Source organism: Tympanuchus pallidicinctus, unplaced genomic scaffold (genome assembly GCF_026119805.1).
Source record: "Tympanuchus pallidicinctus isolate F22 unplaced genomic scaffold, pur_lepc_1.0 scaffold2, whole genome shotgun sequence".
In the NCBI taxonomy this organism is placed as follows: Eukaryota; Metazoa; Chordata; class Aves; order Galliformes; family Phasianidae; genus Tympanuchus; species Tympanuchus pallidicinctus.
This window is the reverse complement of record NW_026294721.1, coordinates 2,172,693-2,187,029: the sequence shown is the minus strand read 5'-3', so window position 1 is coordinate 2,187,029 and position 14,337 is coordinate 2,172,693. Positions and strand designations below refer to the sequence as shown.

Sequence of the window (14,337 nt, the reverse complement as noted above, 5' to 3'; positions counted from 1 at the left end):
CCTTAGGTGCAAGGTGTGATAAGCTGATATCAGGACTGTGACAAGATTAAAAAAGAAAACGCAGTCGACTTCCCCCAGCTGTCGCACAACTCGATACCCTGCGTGTCAGAGGAGGCTGTGAGCCCATGAAACCAAATCCACATGCTGAATAACAAGGGAAGCAATCACTTGGGTTATAAATCCTGGATCCTGGGTTGCATGTTGTCGTGCCAGCTGGAGGAAGCAACACATGCCATCCTCCTGGCTATTACAGGGTCACGTTGCAAGTGATTCCAGCACCCCCATTTGGAGGTCCCTGATGCTGCTGGAAGGACAGCAGATCCCTACTGGGGGTGGGATGGTGCAGCTCTCTCCCAGCCCTGAAGGTGCTGGGCAGTGGAGTTTTGGAGCTGGTAGGGTTACACAGTTAGCATCACTGGTAATGGAGGAAATGTCAGCAGGAGCCTCCCTGTGAGCTTCCAGAACCCTGTGTTGGTGGGTTTGGTGTTGGAGGCTTTGCTGCCACCTCGTGTTTGTGTGTCCAGAGGCTTGGGATATTGCATCTGAGATGGGATTTGCTGTCTGGTACAGCTTGGGCTGTTCAAATGATCACCCTGAGCTGGGTCGGGGCACAGAGCAGCATAGGAGTGATGTTGAGGGAGGTGGGTCGAGGGGATTCATCCTTGTGCAGGACTCCTTGTGCCTGAAAATATCACATGAAACCCCATTTTCTGCCATTACAGGCTCTCCCAGCGTGTCCCATTCAGGCCACATGTGAAGCTGCTTCCAAGGAGGAGAACAAGGAGAAGAACCGCTACGTGAACATTTTGCCCTGTAGGTATCAGTGGGGCTGGGGGGCTGAGGGAGGGCTCACCCAGAGGGGCTGCTGCATCTGCATTAGCCTTAGATGCACACTAGGGACTCCCTGGAGCTGTGAGCAGCCAGGAGGATGTGGAAAATGAAGCTGATGGGAAATGCAGATGATCTCTGTGTAAGGAAGGTCCATCATCTTCCTGGCTTTGAGCATGGAAGGATTTCAGGGCATAAAGTCACTTACGTATTCTGGGAACCCCCTAAGCCTGGGCTCCACTCCAAAAACTCAACTCAGCTCTGTGGGGCTTTGGTTTTAATGCAGAATTGTCATCTTTCTCCAGATGATCATTCCAGGGTTCACCTGACTCCTGTTGAAGGGGTTCCTGACTCTGACTACATCAACGCCTCCTTCATTAATGTAAGTGCCTGTCCTGCCTTGAGTGACTCCCATCCCTAAAAACGAGGCCTGGCTGTGTGTGTGGCCTTTATGGAGTGCAACTTTAGTCTGGAAGAAGCCAAAAGAACACGGTCCAGCAACTGGAGTACAAGACAGAGGGCTGGGACTAATAAATTCTGGCCATGGTCCTGCTGTGCTCAGTCCCATCTCTTCACACCTCTCTTTTTTTGCCACTTCTAAAACCATGAAAAGCTCCTCAGAGTGTTGCAAAGGCAAGCAGGCTGTTTGGGAAGGGGTTTGGAACCATTCTGGGGTGAACGGAGGATTTCTGATTAATGGCTGATGAATCCTGAGGCTGATTAATGACTGGTACTTCCCAGCTTGCAGGGCTGGACATGTGAAGGACATGGAAAAAAAAAAAAGAAGAAGCAACACAGCTAAAATATCCTTCAAAGCAACTCTGCCCTACTCTGCTCCTAGGAGGCAGCAGGATTTGTGCGTTTGCCAATGGCTTTTGTTGGTGAACTCATTGATTTCTGAGAGGGAGAGAATGTAGTCCAACTTTTCCCTTTTGTCCATGTTAGCTTTTATAGCATTCATCTGAATACAAAATGCATTTTATTAATTTAGTGTCCTGTTTCTTGGGAGATGTGTTCTGTCCACAAGGCACAGAGGGGAGCTGCTAACGTAGCCCACATCAGTGTTACAGTGGGAAGGGTAATATGAAGAAGTTGACTTTGAGGGAGATGGAGGCACATGAAGAAAATCAAGACCCCAAAGGGTTGTTTTTTTCACCTTCTTCAGCACTAACTATATAGCCATTAGGAAATAATCTGTATAACCCACTGTGGGTTCAACAGCCTGAACTCTTGAAGATTAATGCTGATTTTCAGATGATGCCAACAGAAAGGTACTGAGCTACCACCTCATCCATGATTTGGGCCAGCAGCTGACAAATTACATGAGTGCAGGCAGTGCAACACTTCATGACCCTTAGAAAAAGGCTGGCCTTTCATTTGTCTTCCTTTTTCTCCTTTTCTCCATAGGGGTACCAAGAGAAAAACAAGTTCATTGCTGCACAAGGTAAATGCTCAATTATTTTAGGAGCTCTGCCCTGTTGGATTTGGGTCCTTCTGCTCTATGAAACTGCAAATAACCCAAATAACCCCAGTACAGTGCCTTGTGAGAATCTCTGGTCAACATGAAAGGAGATCTGGCCAGGCCACAGGTTGTTGCAGGAACATTTTGTTCCTGCTGGATGTATTGGGGAAGAACAAGAAGCTCAGCCTATGGAATCCCCATTGCTGGATGGTGTCAAAGGCTTTCTTCCATCCTACCAGCCCCAGAGCCTCATCCTCCCCCTGAGCCACAACTGCAGGTGGCTGTGATCTCTCAAAACGTAGCTGGCTAGATACTTAATTAAATTTCCTTAATAAAGCTGAGAAATCATTTATGTCAGAGCGAGCACCACACCGATCCAGTTTCATTATGCTCCTTCTAAACCCTCAGCTTATAAGAATGTGGGCTTATGTCCTTGGGGAGAGACTGAGCTGTAATAATCTTCACATGGGTGGCAGGACTGTTAGCTGCAAGCGCCAGAGCCTTCCTGAGCTCAGCTGCCCCCAGGCAGAGCATCACCATCGTGTGTGCAGCTTTCCCTGCTGAATCTGAGATGCCCAGGCATGGGACCTTCACACTAGCAAAAGTCATAGGAAGTTTTCTCTAATCCCAGCCTTTGTTTGTGAGTTGAATTTGCTGCACCTGTCCGCCACCAGCCACTGTCACAGAGGTCCCAGCTTGCATGCCTCGGTGCAGCCACCCTGTTCTCTTGGCTCTGGCTGGAGAAGGAAGGCTGCATCTCATCAGCAGTACCAGGCTGGGGTGAAGCTTTGGCTCCATTTTCCTCCTGGCTCACCCTCAGCCTGGGGCTTGGCAGGGGATGTTGGGGTGAGTCAGCTCCCTGTCTGGCAGGCAGTGAGAGCTATTCCTGTGCCATATTGAAATAGGATCCTGTGGTTAAAGCACAAGGCTCGGGGGCAGGACTTGTGCATGCTATTTGTGACAGCCACAATTTCCCAGTGTGACCTTGGGCAAGTCGTTTCCATGCTCTGCTTGTCTGGTTTCCCCTTGTTGGGCTAAAAATGGAATTCCTGATAATAAAAAAGTATCCAGTCCCTTAGGAAAAAAAAACAAAACAAAAAAACAAAAAAAAACCCCACCTGCTCTTGTGCAATATGATTGTTCTCTGGGTTCCCAGACACCCATGGAGCATCCTGTGCTGACATCTATCGGCAAAAAGAGTGCTACGCTCCACACCCTGCAATGGATTTTAGTCCCACTGCCTGTGGAGTCGATGCCCCTTTCCTAACCACGATGCATCCGTTTCCCTTAGGACCAAAGGAAGAAACAGTGAATGACTTTTGGAGAATGATTTGGGAGCAAAACACAGCAACGATTGTCATGGTGACCAACCTGAAGGAGAGGAAAGAGGTAGGCACCGTGTCGTCCAACGGGCATCGTCTCAGTGAGCACAGAGGTTGTGCTGAGCCACGCGATGTCTCAGCTCTCACCACACTCTGTTCCCAGGCTTGCTGGGTGCTGAAACTTACCCGTCTGCCTTCTCTGTCCCTGCAGTGTAAGTGTGCTCAGTACTGGCCAGATCAGGGCTGCTGGACATACGGGAACATCCGCGTTTCGGTGGAAGACGTGACGGTGCTGGTGGACTACACCGTGCGCAAGTTCTGCATTCAGCAGGTGCTGCTGCCCTGCCCTGTCCCTCCCCGCCCCTGGCTGCTCTGCCACTCCTCAGGGTTTCACCTCAATGACAGCAACATCCCTCTTCATAACGAGAGCTGTAAGAACGCACTCACCTCCAACACGCGGGACCCCATTCTCCGCGTCTGTCAGCATCGTTGCATTGGAAGAAAAGGAAGCTGGTTGATTCCAGTGAAAATGCAGTCCTATAATCCTCCAGGGCTTGTTGTTACCACAGCAGGAGGGCTGGAACTAGATGATCCTTAGGGTCCCTTCCAACCCAAGCCATGCTGTGATTCTGACCCACAGCCGCTTAGTGCCTGCAAATAAGTCAGTTTCATCTCGTGAGCTGAGACAAAATCCAGCGCTTTATGCGTTGGGTTTTGATTATTTTCCCATCTGTCGCTACACTGTCACATCCTCCAAGCTCAGGATTAGTCACTCTGTTTGTTTTCCTGATGTTCTCGGAGGCAGGCAACAAAGCACTGATGCAAGGGAGACCGAGTGCCTTGATGAAAGGCTGCCTAGAGCCAGCTCAGGCTCTCCTGGACCCCGCTTTGTGCCTGGTTCCTTCCCTGCTTTTAATACAAGGATACTGCATCATCATCATCTTTATTACTGAAAGGAGCCATGCCTTCTTTTTGAGCTGGGCCCATTGGTGTTGAAGTGTCACAGATTCTGCCAGGCTGGAGCCGTCCAGGTGGCATCTCTCACCTGGGTGATGCTCTGCTCTACTATTTCGCAGCTTCAAGGCCACCCTTAGGATGCAGGATATGACAGAGAGCAGAAAAAATGTCATGCCTTTAGAGCCTCATGTGGCCCTGCAGCCTGGATCCATGTCCTTTAAGCTTCCAGGTGGCAGTGCTTCCTAAACCTTCCAGTTGAGCCTTGGGACTGTAGCTCCCTCTCTGCTTTAGCTTTTGGGAAAAGAGAGGAAATCTGAAGCGTTTGTGATTGATCTGAGCACGCATTTCCCCTGCAGGTAGGTGACGTCACGAACAAGAAGCCTCAGCGCCTGGTGACGCAGTTCCACTTCACCAGCTGGCCCGACTTTGGGGTGCCCTTCACCCCCATTGGGATGCTGAAGTTCTTGAAGAAGGTGAAGACGTGTAACCCCCAGTATGCAGGAGCAATAGTAGTGCACTGCAGGTGAGCCTCGGCCACAGCTGTGGCTGCCTCTCCTGGCTTGCCTGGAAAGCATCTCTGGATGGGAGAAGGCAGCAAGCCCTGCTGCAGTGCTTGGTGATGGTGTGCAGAAGGGATTGCATTGTTGGAGTCCGATGCTCAAAGCAACTCTCCAGTGGAGACAGGCTGAAGGAGCTGGGCTTGTTCAGCCTGAGGAAGAGAAAGCTTTGGGGAGACCTCATAGTGTCTTTTCAATATTTAAAGGCAGCTTATAAAAAAAGATGAAGAGTGGCTTTTTACGTGGTCCGACAGTTGATGGGACAGTGGGGAATGAGGGAAGATTTAGGTTAGATGTGAGGGGGAAATTCTTTACTCAGAGGTGCTGGTACTGCTGCCCTGAGAACTGCTGGTGCCCCGTCTCTGGAGGTGCTCAAGGCCAGGTTGGATGGGGCCCTGGGCAGCCTGAGCTGATGTGAGGCAACCAACCCACAGCAAGGGCTGGAACTGGGAGTGCTTTAAGATCCCTGGATGTGGCTCTGGGCATCTCGGTCTAGTGATTGGCAACACTGCACATAGCAGGGCATTGAAACTAGATGATCATGTGGTCCTTTTCAACCCAGGCCATTCTATGAGCCTATGATCCCTTCCAACACAAGCTATTCCGTGGTTCTGTGACCAGAGTGAGCTTGCTGTGGAGCTGTGCCCTGATCGTTTGCCCTTCTGCCATTGCAGTGCCGGGGTGGGACGCACGGGCACTTTTATCGTCATCGACGCCATGCTGGACATGATGCACGCCGAGAGGAAGGTGGACGTTTATGGCTTCGTGAGCCGGATCCGGGCTCAGCGCTGCCAGATGGTACAGACAGATGTAAGTGAGCTGCTGCAGGCTCCCTGTGGTTTTCCTTTGTGTTTTCCCAGCCTGCAGCGAAGCCACCTGCAGCAGCCCTGTGGGCAAGTTGAGTGGCATCCTTAATTTTGGAAGGAACGCTGTGTCAAGCGAGCTGTCGGTCAGGTCCTGTACTTTGTTAGCTGCAGTTTGTCCTTGAGCTTTGTGTCAAATCCCTGCAGGTCATGTGGCAGATAAGGTCTCAGACCTCTTACAAGGGGAAGTGCTTGGGCAGTGGGTTTGCAGCCAGATCCCATCCCTGAGTGCAGCTTCTCCCTGCGACCCTTTCAGATGCAGTATGTGTTCATATACCAAGCACTGCTGGAGCACTATCTCTACGGTGATACAGAACTGGAGGTGACCTCGTTAGAAATCCACCTCCAGAAGATCTACAACAAAGTGCCAGGGACCAGCAGCAACGGGCTGGAAGAGGAGTTCAAGGTGAGCCTGGTTTCCTGTGCTGGCAGGTTTGTTCAGCACACGCTGGGCAGCAAGGACTGCCATGCATTTGCTTCTCCTTTAGTGTCTCTGCAAGCTGTCACTGCTTTCCTTCCTTCCTCTGCAGAAGCTCACTTCCATCAAAATTCAGAACGACAAGATGAGAACGGGCAACTTGCCAGCCAACATGAAAAAGAACAGGGTGCTTCAGATAATTCCATGTAAGTTGTGTTTGTCCGGTTGAAAGAAGAATGGAGACAGAGGCATCTGTGGGAGTGGGGACAGGGAATGGTTGAGGTTGAAACAAACCTCCTGGTCCATTCCTTGGTAGGGAAACCATGTAGGGATGGGGCAGAGTCAGGGTGACGTGGGTTTTCATGGACAGATTTAACACTGCTCCAGAGCTTGCTTGCTTTGTTCTGCCCTGCCCCTGCCATGAATTTGTTCTCAGGAGGTTGGTCCTCCCCAAGGCTTTCTGCCTTTGGAAGAGGGGAGTATCTGCTGAGCAGGTCCCGCTCCTTGAGTCCTCAGTGCCTCCCTTCTGCCCTGGGCTTCCCAAACAAGGGCATGGCAGAAGGCAGAGCTGAGTCTCCTCGTTGCATAAATGGGTGCTGTGGACACAGGGCCCCCCTTCCCTCATCTCAGCACTTGGTCTTGGTGACTTCCCAGCTGAAGGCCATGCATAATTATGTTTTTGAAGTGTTTCCCAAAATGCAGTCGTTTTGCTTCTGTTTTAGATGAGTTCAACAGAGTAATCATTCCAGTGAAGAGAGGTGAAGAAAACACAGACTACGTTAATGCTTCTTTTATTGATGTGAGTCTTCTTTGATCTTCTTTCCATCTTCTCTCCCTGGAAACTATTTACCTCACACTTCTTCATATTGAAGGTTTTGTCCTGAAACACTTCTTTAGGTAGAGGAGATTTGGAGCCTAAGCTGGGCCTCTAAATCCTGCTCCCACTTCCACAGCTGTGGGGTTTGATGATGGCTTTGAGAAGCGGATGCACAAAGCCAGGGAAATAATTACTTTATGGCACTGTTCATTTGGTCAGAAAACATCCTCTAGATTAGTTCTGGAGCAACAACACGGATCCCAAAACCCCTGAGAAAACCAGGTCAATCCTATTACACCTGTCTTGGTGACTGGAGGAAATGAGGCAGAGAGGTTAAGTGCTTTTTCACTCCGAGGAGGAGATAGGTGATTGCACATCCTTTGCTCGTGAGTAATCCTGTTGACTTCAGGGCTCCATCTCATATGAGTATTTATCTTTGTGCAATGATGCCAGCACTGGTTAAGTAACAAAGAAAGCTGCTCTTTTCCAGCCCAATTCCTATTTTCATTTCCTAATGGTAGTGTTTTTTCCCCCCGAAGTGTGATGACTGCTATGTGTTGAACCAGTAAAACCAGTATATTCCCAGATACAACCTTCCAAATGGTCTGCTCCCCCAGATCTCACTTGCTGGCTCCCCACATTGTGCTCTGGCTGTGCTCTGGCTGTGTCAGCTTCTGACAAAACGCAGATGTGAGCAGCCTTCTAATTCTGCATCTAGATCAGAAGGCTTAAATGTCATGTAAGCAATTTTGTTGAGGATTCAATTTCCTGCCTCTGCTGAACTTTGCTTAAATGACAAACGCCAAATGACGAAGCATCTGCATTCACAGTCTGCTGCGAGGTCGCAGGGGAATAGTGGAGGTTTTCATTCTTTGTAACAGAAGCAGTTCTTGTTGTGGAGCAGAGTCACCCTGACTTAGTACAGAGCCTGGTTTTGCTCACTTCTTCCAAAAAGCCTAAGTCTTGGTGCTTAGGCATGATGGCTGGCTCTGCTACAAAATTCAGACTACGGCAGTGTCCTAGGAGTACTGGAAACAAAACCTTCCTTTGCCAAATGTGATCCTACTGCGGCTGCATTCCCCCAAAAGCAAAGGTCTCACCGTGGCAGCATCTCAGCTGCCAGGTGTTGGGGCAGGGGAAGCCAGGTGGTGGCTCTGCTCAGGCTGGGGTTGTTCACACAGTGGTGCTCTGGTGTTCAGCTCAACTTGGCAACTCGTCCAAGAGCACATTGATGCATTTGCAGACCTGAGCTGCTGCCTGCATTCTCCAGTCTGCATGAGGCAGACCTAATCCACTGGATTTGCCTCTTTTTGGTTGAGTTGGAAGGGAGAGCTCGCACACAGACCTTGAGGCAAGCATGCAGAGCGGCTGGCACAGGAAGCAGTGACCAGCAGCCTGGACACAGCAGCCTTAGCCTGGCATGCAGAAGCAAGACATGGAGAGAGAAGGATTGCTAAGCTGGCTTGCCCTTTCTTCTTGGCACTTCTAAGCAGGATTAAGAGTGCCTGCACTGCATTATTTGCTGAGTTTGATGTATCAGAGAGCTCCACAAAGATGGTGCTCCAGCTCTGTGTCTTGCAAAGAGTTGGTGCTGTTTCATAATTATGACACCCGTGCTAAAGCTCAGCCCCCAGTAGGTACCACAAACACAGGTGTTTCCCCCCCAGACCAAGTTGTTCCTTTATTTCCATGCATCTACATGCACTGTCATTGAACCTGCTGGGCTTTTTGTGGTCGTTGTGCCTGCAGCTCTCCTCTGCACCCACCTCCTCGTGCTGCCAGTTCTCTCACTGCCATGTTTGAAATCACAGGGCTATCGCCAGAAGGACTCCTATATCGCCAGCCAAGGGCCACTGCAGCACACGATAGAGGACTTCTGGAGGATGATCTGGGAGTGGAAATCCTGCTCCATAGTGATGTTAACAGAGCTGGAGGAGAGAGGTCAGGTAAGCATTTGCTGTAGCGGCAGCAAAGGAAATCAGAGCACATCCATAAACCCTCCAGTGCTGTGCACTGTGCTGTTCCCAGTGCTGTGCACCTTCAAGGCAGTGAGAAAAATGTGTATTTTCACCCTGCCTCCTCTTGTAATTCTTTCTCAGGAGAAATGTGCCCAGTACTGGCCTTCTGATGGCTCTGTGTCCTATGGAGACATCAACGTGGAGCTGAAAAAAGAGGAGGAATGCGAGAGCTACACAGTGCGGGACCTGCTGGTGACAAACACCAGGGTAAGGATCTGCCACTGCCCTTTGGGGAACTCTGGTTGTCTTTTGGTTGCCTGTGCCTGCTATTCCCACTTTCCTCGTGCTCTCCATTCCCACGTCATGCTCTGCCATACACCAAGCAAATGACTCTTTCCAAGCACACACACTTCCTATGGGTTTTCATGAGGCATTCAGCAAGTTGGTTCATTGGTATGAATTGGGCCGTGCTGAGTTTCTGGCTGTGCTCTTCTGCCAGGAAAACAAGAGCCGACAGATCCGACAGTTCCACTTCCATGGCTGGCCAGAGGTTGGGATCCCCAGCGATGGGAAGGGAATGATCAACATCATTGCAGCCGTGCAGAAGCAGCAGCAGCAGTCAGGCAACCACCCCATCACTGTGCACTGCAGGTGAGCCTGGGGAGCTGCTTCAGGCTGCAGAGATTTGGGGTTTGCTTCACCTCAGTGCTGCGGTCTGACTGTGCATCTTGTGCATGGAGATAACAAAACCACTGACAAACCTGGGCTGCTTGGGAACGGTGGATGGTTTCACCTTCTTGGTTTCTCTTTGCCAGCGCCGGAGCAGGAAGAACAGGAACCTTCTGTGCACTGAGCACTGTCCTGGAAAGGGTGAAAGCAGAAGGGATTCTCGATGTCTTTCAGACAGTGAAGAGTTTAAGACTACAGAGGCCGCATATGGTGCAGACACTGGTAAGCCCTGGACCTCAGCAGGAATGAGGTGGGGACTCAAACCTGTTAAACTGTCGAGATAAACTTCCCCAGCTGAAGATTTGCTCCCTCTGTGAAAGAGTAAGGGATAGAGGTGGGTCGGGAGGGATCTCCCCGTCCTCCTGTGGTGTGTTCAGAAGAGAGGAGCTGGCCTGGCTGGTTGCATCAGCCTCCCTCTGACATGGGCTGTAGGAGCCTCCCTGCAGACATCCTCATCTACAGTCCCTGGAATTCTGGGCTCCAGGAGCCTGGAAACCATATTTAGGTTGGATGTGAGGGGGAAGTTCTTGACAAAGAGAGTGGTGAGGTGCTGGAACAGCTGCTCAGAGAGGCTGTGGATGCCCCGTCCATCCCTGGAGGTGTTCAAGGCCAGGTTGGATGGGGCCCTGGGCAGCCTGGTCTGGTATCAAATGTGGAGGTTGGTGGCCTTGCATGCGGCAGGAGGGCTGGAGATTCATGATCCTTGAGATCCCTTCCAACCTGGGCCATTCTGTGATTCTGTAGGAGCAACCTGTAGGGATGGCCAGCCCCATTTTGAGGGGGAAGGCAAAACCAAGGTGGCATCACCACAAGCCCTCCATTGGGAGCTGCTCGTGGGTGGGAATCCATGGCCAGCACTCAGTGCCCAGAAGTGCTGTCCCATCACCATCCCAATTCTCCACGGGCTTCACCCTTTTCCCAGCACTGTGAGAGAGATGAAGTGCTTTGGTGTGCAGTAATAACTCAGCTCAGTCCCTGCTGCAGGCCAGGAAGCACCAAGTGATTTCTGAAACATGGTTTTCCTCTGGGTAACGCTGTGCCCTCTCTGCTCTGCAGGAACAGTACGAATTCTGCTACAAAGTGGTGCAGGAATACATCGACGCCTTCTCAGACTACGCCAACTTCAAGTGAAAAATACAACAAACAACCTGAAACAAATGACAGAAGAGTTGCCTTCTTTAATATTTTGTAATATTCTGTTTGTTAATATACCCCTCCCCCAAAATATGTGTATATATCTTAACTGTTTTAGAGGTTGGTACCATAAGCTTCATCTTAGCTGGAGATTTTATATGTAGCAAAGTGTTAGTGCAGATACTGTCAGCTCCTTTTTTTTCCAATGTTTTATTGGGGAATTAAATAGCGTGATGTTTGGATTAATATTGTCACACCATCTCTCTTCTGGAGAGTTGATACAGGCTGTTATTTTGTTTGTAAATCTTTTTTTTTTTCTTTCTCTTGAGGGAGTAAAGCCTTTTTTAAGAAAAAAAAAAACAAAAGGAAAGAATAATTCTGGATCTCATCTGAACCAATAACCCACAAGCAAGCACAAGCTTTTGCAAACCTGCAGGGAAATGGTTTCACATTTTTCTGCCAGTCAGCTCTTTAAAATAAGGAGAAAAGAAACCAAACCAACTTATTCTGTGTGTGTGTATGTATCTAAAAATCCTAATTTTTGTGTAAAAAAAAAAAGAGAGAAAAAGCATTCTCTCTCAGGGTCAGGCCATCACATTGGGGTTGGAAAGCTGAACCTGGCAGTGTCTGTTGGGATTTCAAGCAAAACGAAGAGGGGGAAAAGAAGAGGAGTTTTGCTCCTTGAAGGAGCTCTGTCCCTTTGTTGGTGGGATGTGGGGGTGCCTGTGCCCATCCCTTTCCCTCCTATTAGTGCCATTTGGAAATAACTGGGATACAAAATGAATTTGGGTTGTCAGAGCAGAATATAAAATAACTGAATTTGGAAGTTCCCAGAAGAAAAAACATGTAAAAACTAATGTTTGTGGCAAGCCAAGGTGCAAGAAGAGCCCTAAGGGCAAAGAAAAGACCTGAGGGCAGAGGGGTGCAGGTGACCATAGTTTATCAGTTTTTGTGGCATCAAGAGCCATTGGATTAATTGCACAGATGTGATTTTAATGAGGTTTTTTTTCCCCCCTCCTCGGTGCTCAGAGCAATGTTTTGGGGCCTGGGGAGCATCCCTGCCCTTTGGCCATGTGCAGAGCTGCTGGAGCATCGCTTTGCAAACAGCAGACAGCTGTAGGTAATCCGGGCTAAATCCACTTCCCACACTCTGCTCCTCTGCTACAAACCCAGAGCTGTGGCCAGGCAGAGATGCAGCATCCAGCCCCATATTTGGAAAAACTGGAGGAGAAAAGGGAAAACAAGGGTTGCCAGCAGTATCTTCTGTACCATCTGCTGCGGGAGGGGGCACTGAGGCACAGAGATTTGCATTCCCCCCCCCCCCTCCATGAGCATCCTCAAGCTCTGGGGTGGGCTCCCACTCAGCAAGCACTGGCTGCCATCTCCCCAGGGAGTGGGGTCGACGTCAGCGCTGCCAAGCCCAGCCCTACAAAGAGTGGTGCCGAGCCCAGCCCTACAAATAGCAGTGCTGAGCTCCTGGGCAGGACGCAGCACCGGCCACAGCCACCCCAACAGGTGAGTGCGATGCGGGGAGCAGGGTGGTGGGACCCCGATCAGCCCTAGCAGCCCCCGGGTACTTGGCTTTGCTCGTGGGTGTCCGTGCTTGCTGCACCCAAGCCAGCACCCATGGGTGCCTGTCCTATCCAGCATCTGCATCCCCAAACCCAGCTCAGGTGGGACCTTGGGGTACCCCTCCTTGCTACACCCAGTTTAGCCCCAAAGAGCACCCATGGGTGATCATTCCCTCCAACATCTCCATCCTGAAACAGGACTCTGGGGTGCTTGTGTTTGCTGCACCCAGCCCAGCCTTATGCAGCACCCATGGGTGCTCTTTCCCTCCAGCACTTCCAGTCCCCAAAACAAGCCTAAAAGGCACCTTGGGGCACAGCTTCTTGCAGACCCGAGCCCACACCAAGCAGCACCAATGGGTGCTCTTCTCCCTGTCACCTTCATCCCCAGATGGGACTGTAGGGTGATCAGTGTTACTGCAACCCAATTCAGCATCCATGGGTGCTCATCCCCTGCAGCACCTCCGTTTTCTGATTAAAAATGTGGAGTATCCATCTCTGCAGACCCAAACCAGCCCCTAGCAGCACCCACAGATGCCCATCCCTGGGCACCTCCAACCCCAGTCCCAAAAACCACTCAGGAGGTTCTCATCCCTGCTGACCCAGCACTGGTCTGGGCACTGGTTGGCTACCAGCCCCATTCCCCTATTACCTCTCCATTACTTCCCATTACCCTGCAGCCCTGTTTGGTGCCATGGCTCCTGGTGGCTGCCTGCTGCTGGCCCTGCTGCTGCTGGCAGGCACTGTGCAGGGCCAGCACTGGTCCCACGGATGGTACCCAGGGGGCAAGAGGGACCTCAGCGCCCCACAGGTAGGGACCCTGCGTCCTTTCCCACATCATCCCCTAACCCTGTCCTCACGTATTGCCCCCTCAGTGCTCTCACCACCTCCCTCCAATAACCCCCCCTTCGGGTTATTCCCTCCCTATTGCTACGACCACCCCCAAATTTACAGCTCTCCAGATTACCCCTCCCGATTACCCCCTCGCACCCAGGTTATTCCTGCCAGGGTTACGAATCCCCCCATTTATTCCCCTCCGATCCTATGGGATTATCCCCCAAACCCAGAATAATTCCTGCCTGCATCTTTCCCCTCCCTGCCCACCCATGGCATTACCCACACCCAGTTTCCCCCTTCCTCAGGGTTATTCCCCTTCTGGGATTATACCACCACCCCCCCTCCATAGGATTATTCCCATTCATACCAATCCCCATTGAGACTCTTCCCATTCCACACACACACTGGGATCACCCATCCCCAGAATTACCCCCACATACACAGATTACGCCCTTTCACACAGGATTATACCCCCACATGGGATTATTCCCACACACAAATGGGATGAAACCTCTTCATAACTTCACACCCTTCCACACAGGATTTACCTGACACAGGGGACTACTATCTCACAGATTACTCCTCCATAGGATCATCAACCACTCACACATGGGGGTTTTTTACCTCACACATGGGGGTTTTTACCTCACACTCTGGGTTATTACCCTCGGGACAACCCCCCACCCGCAGGTCCCCGCCGCACTCCGGCCCTGCCCGACCCCGCCGTGCCGCCCGCTCCAGCCGATGCCCTCAACCCTCCGGGCCGCAGTGTGGCGCCCTCTGGAGGCCGCCCTGCGCCAACAGCATTGAGCAGCCCCACGCCGCACTACATTTCCCATCGTGCCTCGCTCCGCGCTCTCCTCTCATTGGTCCGCTACTCCCGCCTT

General features: G+C 51.0%; 2 protein-coding genes across 5 annotated transcripts in view; both read left to right on the top strand.

Moving 5' to 3' along the window:
• The window catches only part of PTPRA (protein tyrosine phosphatase receptor type A), a 95,807-nt gene extending 84,261 nt beyond the window's left edge, over window positions 1–11,546 (top strand). For all 4 annotated transcript variants that reach the window (XM_052682460.1, XM_052682459.1, XM_052682458.1 and 1 more), the window contains 15 exons: window positions 723–813; window positions 1,134–1,210; window positions 2,236–2,272; window positions 3,582–3,679; window positions 3,824–3,943; window positions 4,926–5,092; window positions 5,801–5,936; window positions 6,246–6,395; window positions 6,520–6,613; window positions 7,130–7,206; window positions 9,036–9,170; window positions 9,324–9,449; window positions 9,682–9,833; window positions 9,998–10,133; window positions 10,968–11,546. In XM_052682460.1, coding sequence (XP_052538420.1) covers window positions 723–813; window positions 1,134–1,210; window positions 2,236–2,272; window positions 3,582–3,679; window positions 3,824–3,943; window positions 4,926–5,092; window positions 5,801–5,936; window positions 6,246–6,395; window positions 6,520–6,613; window positions 7,130–7,206; window positions 9,036–9,170; window positions 9,324–9,449; window positions 9,682–9,833; window positions 9,998–10,133; window positions 10,968–11,042 — 1,671 coding nt within the window. In that variant the 3' untranslated portion in view covers window positions 11,043–11,546. The remainder of the gene's footprint in view (window positions 1–722; window positions 814–1,133; window positions 1,211–2,235; window positions 2,273–3,581; window positions 3,680–3,823; window positions 3,944–4,925; window positions 5,093–5,800; window positions 5,937–6,245; window positions 6,396–6,519; window positions 6,614–7,129; window positions 7,207–9,035; window positions 9,171–9,323; window positions 9,450–9,681; window positions 9,834–9,997; window positions 10,134–10,967) is intronic.
• Window positions 11,547–11,664: 118 nt separating this feature from the next.
• LOC128080370 (progonadoliberin-2) lies at window positions 11,665–14,260 on the top strand. Its single transcript, XM_052682484.1, has 2 exons — window positions 11,665–13,424; window positions 14,141–14,260. Exons 1-2 carry the CDS (start codon window positions 13,308–13,310, stop codon window positions 14,258–14,260), a joined length of 237 nt encoding a protein of 78 aa, XP_052538444.1. The 5' UTR covers window positions 11,665–13,307.
• The last annotated feature ends 77 nt before the right edge of the window (window positions 14,261–14,337 follow it).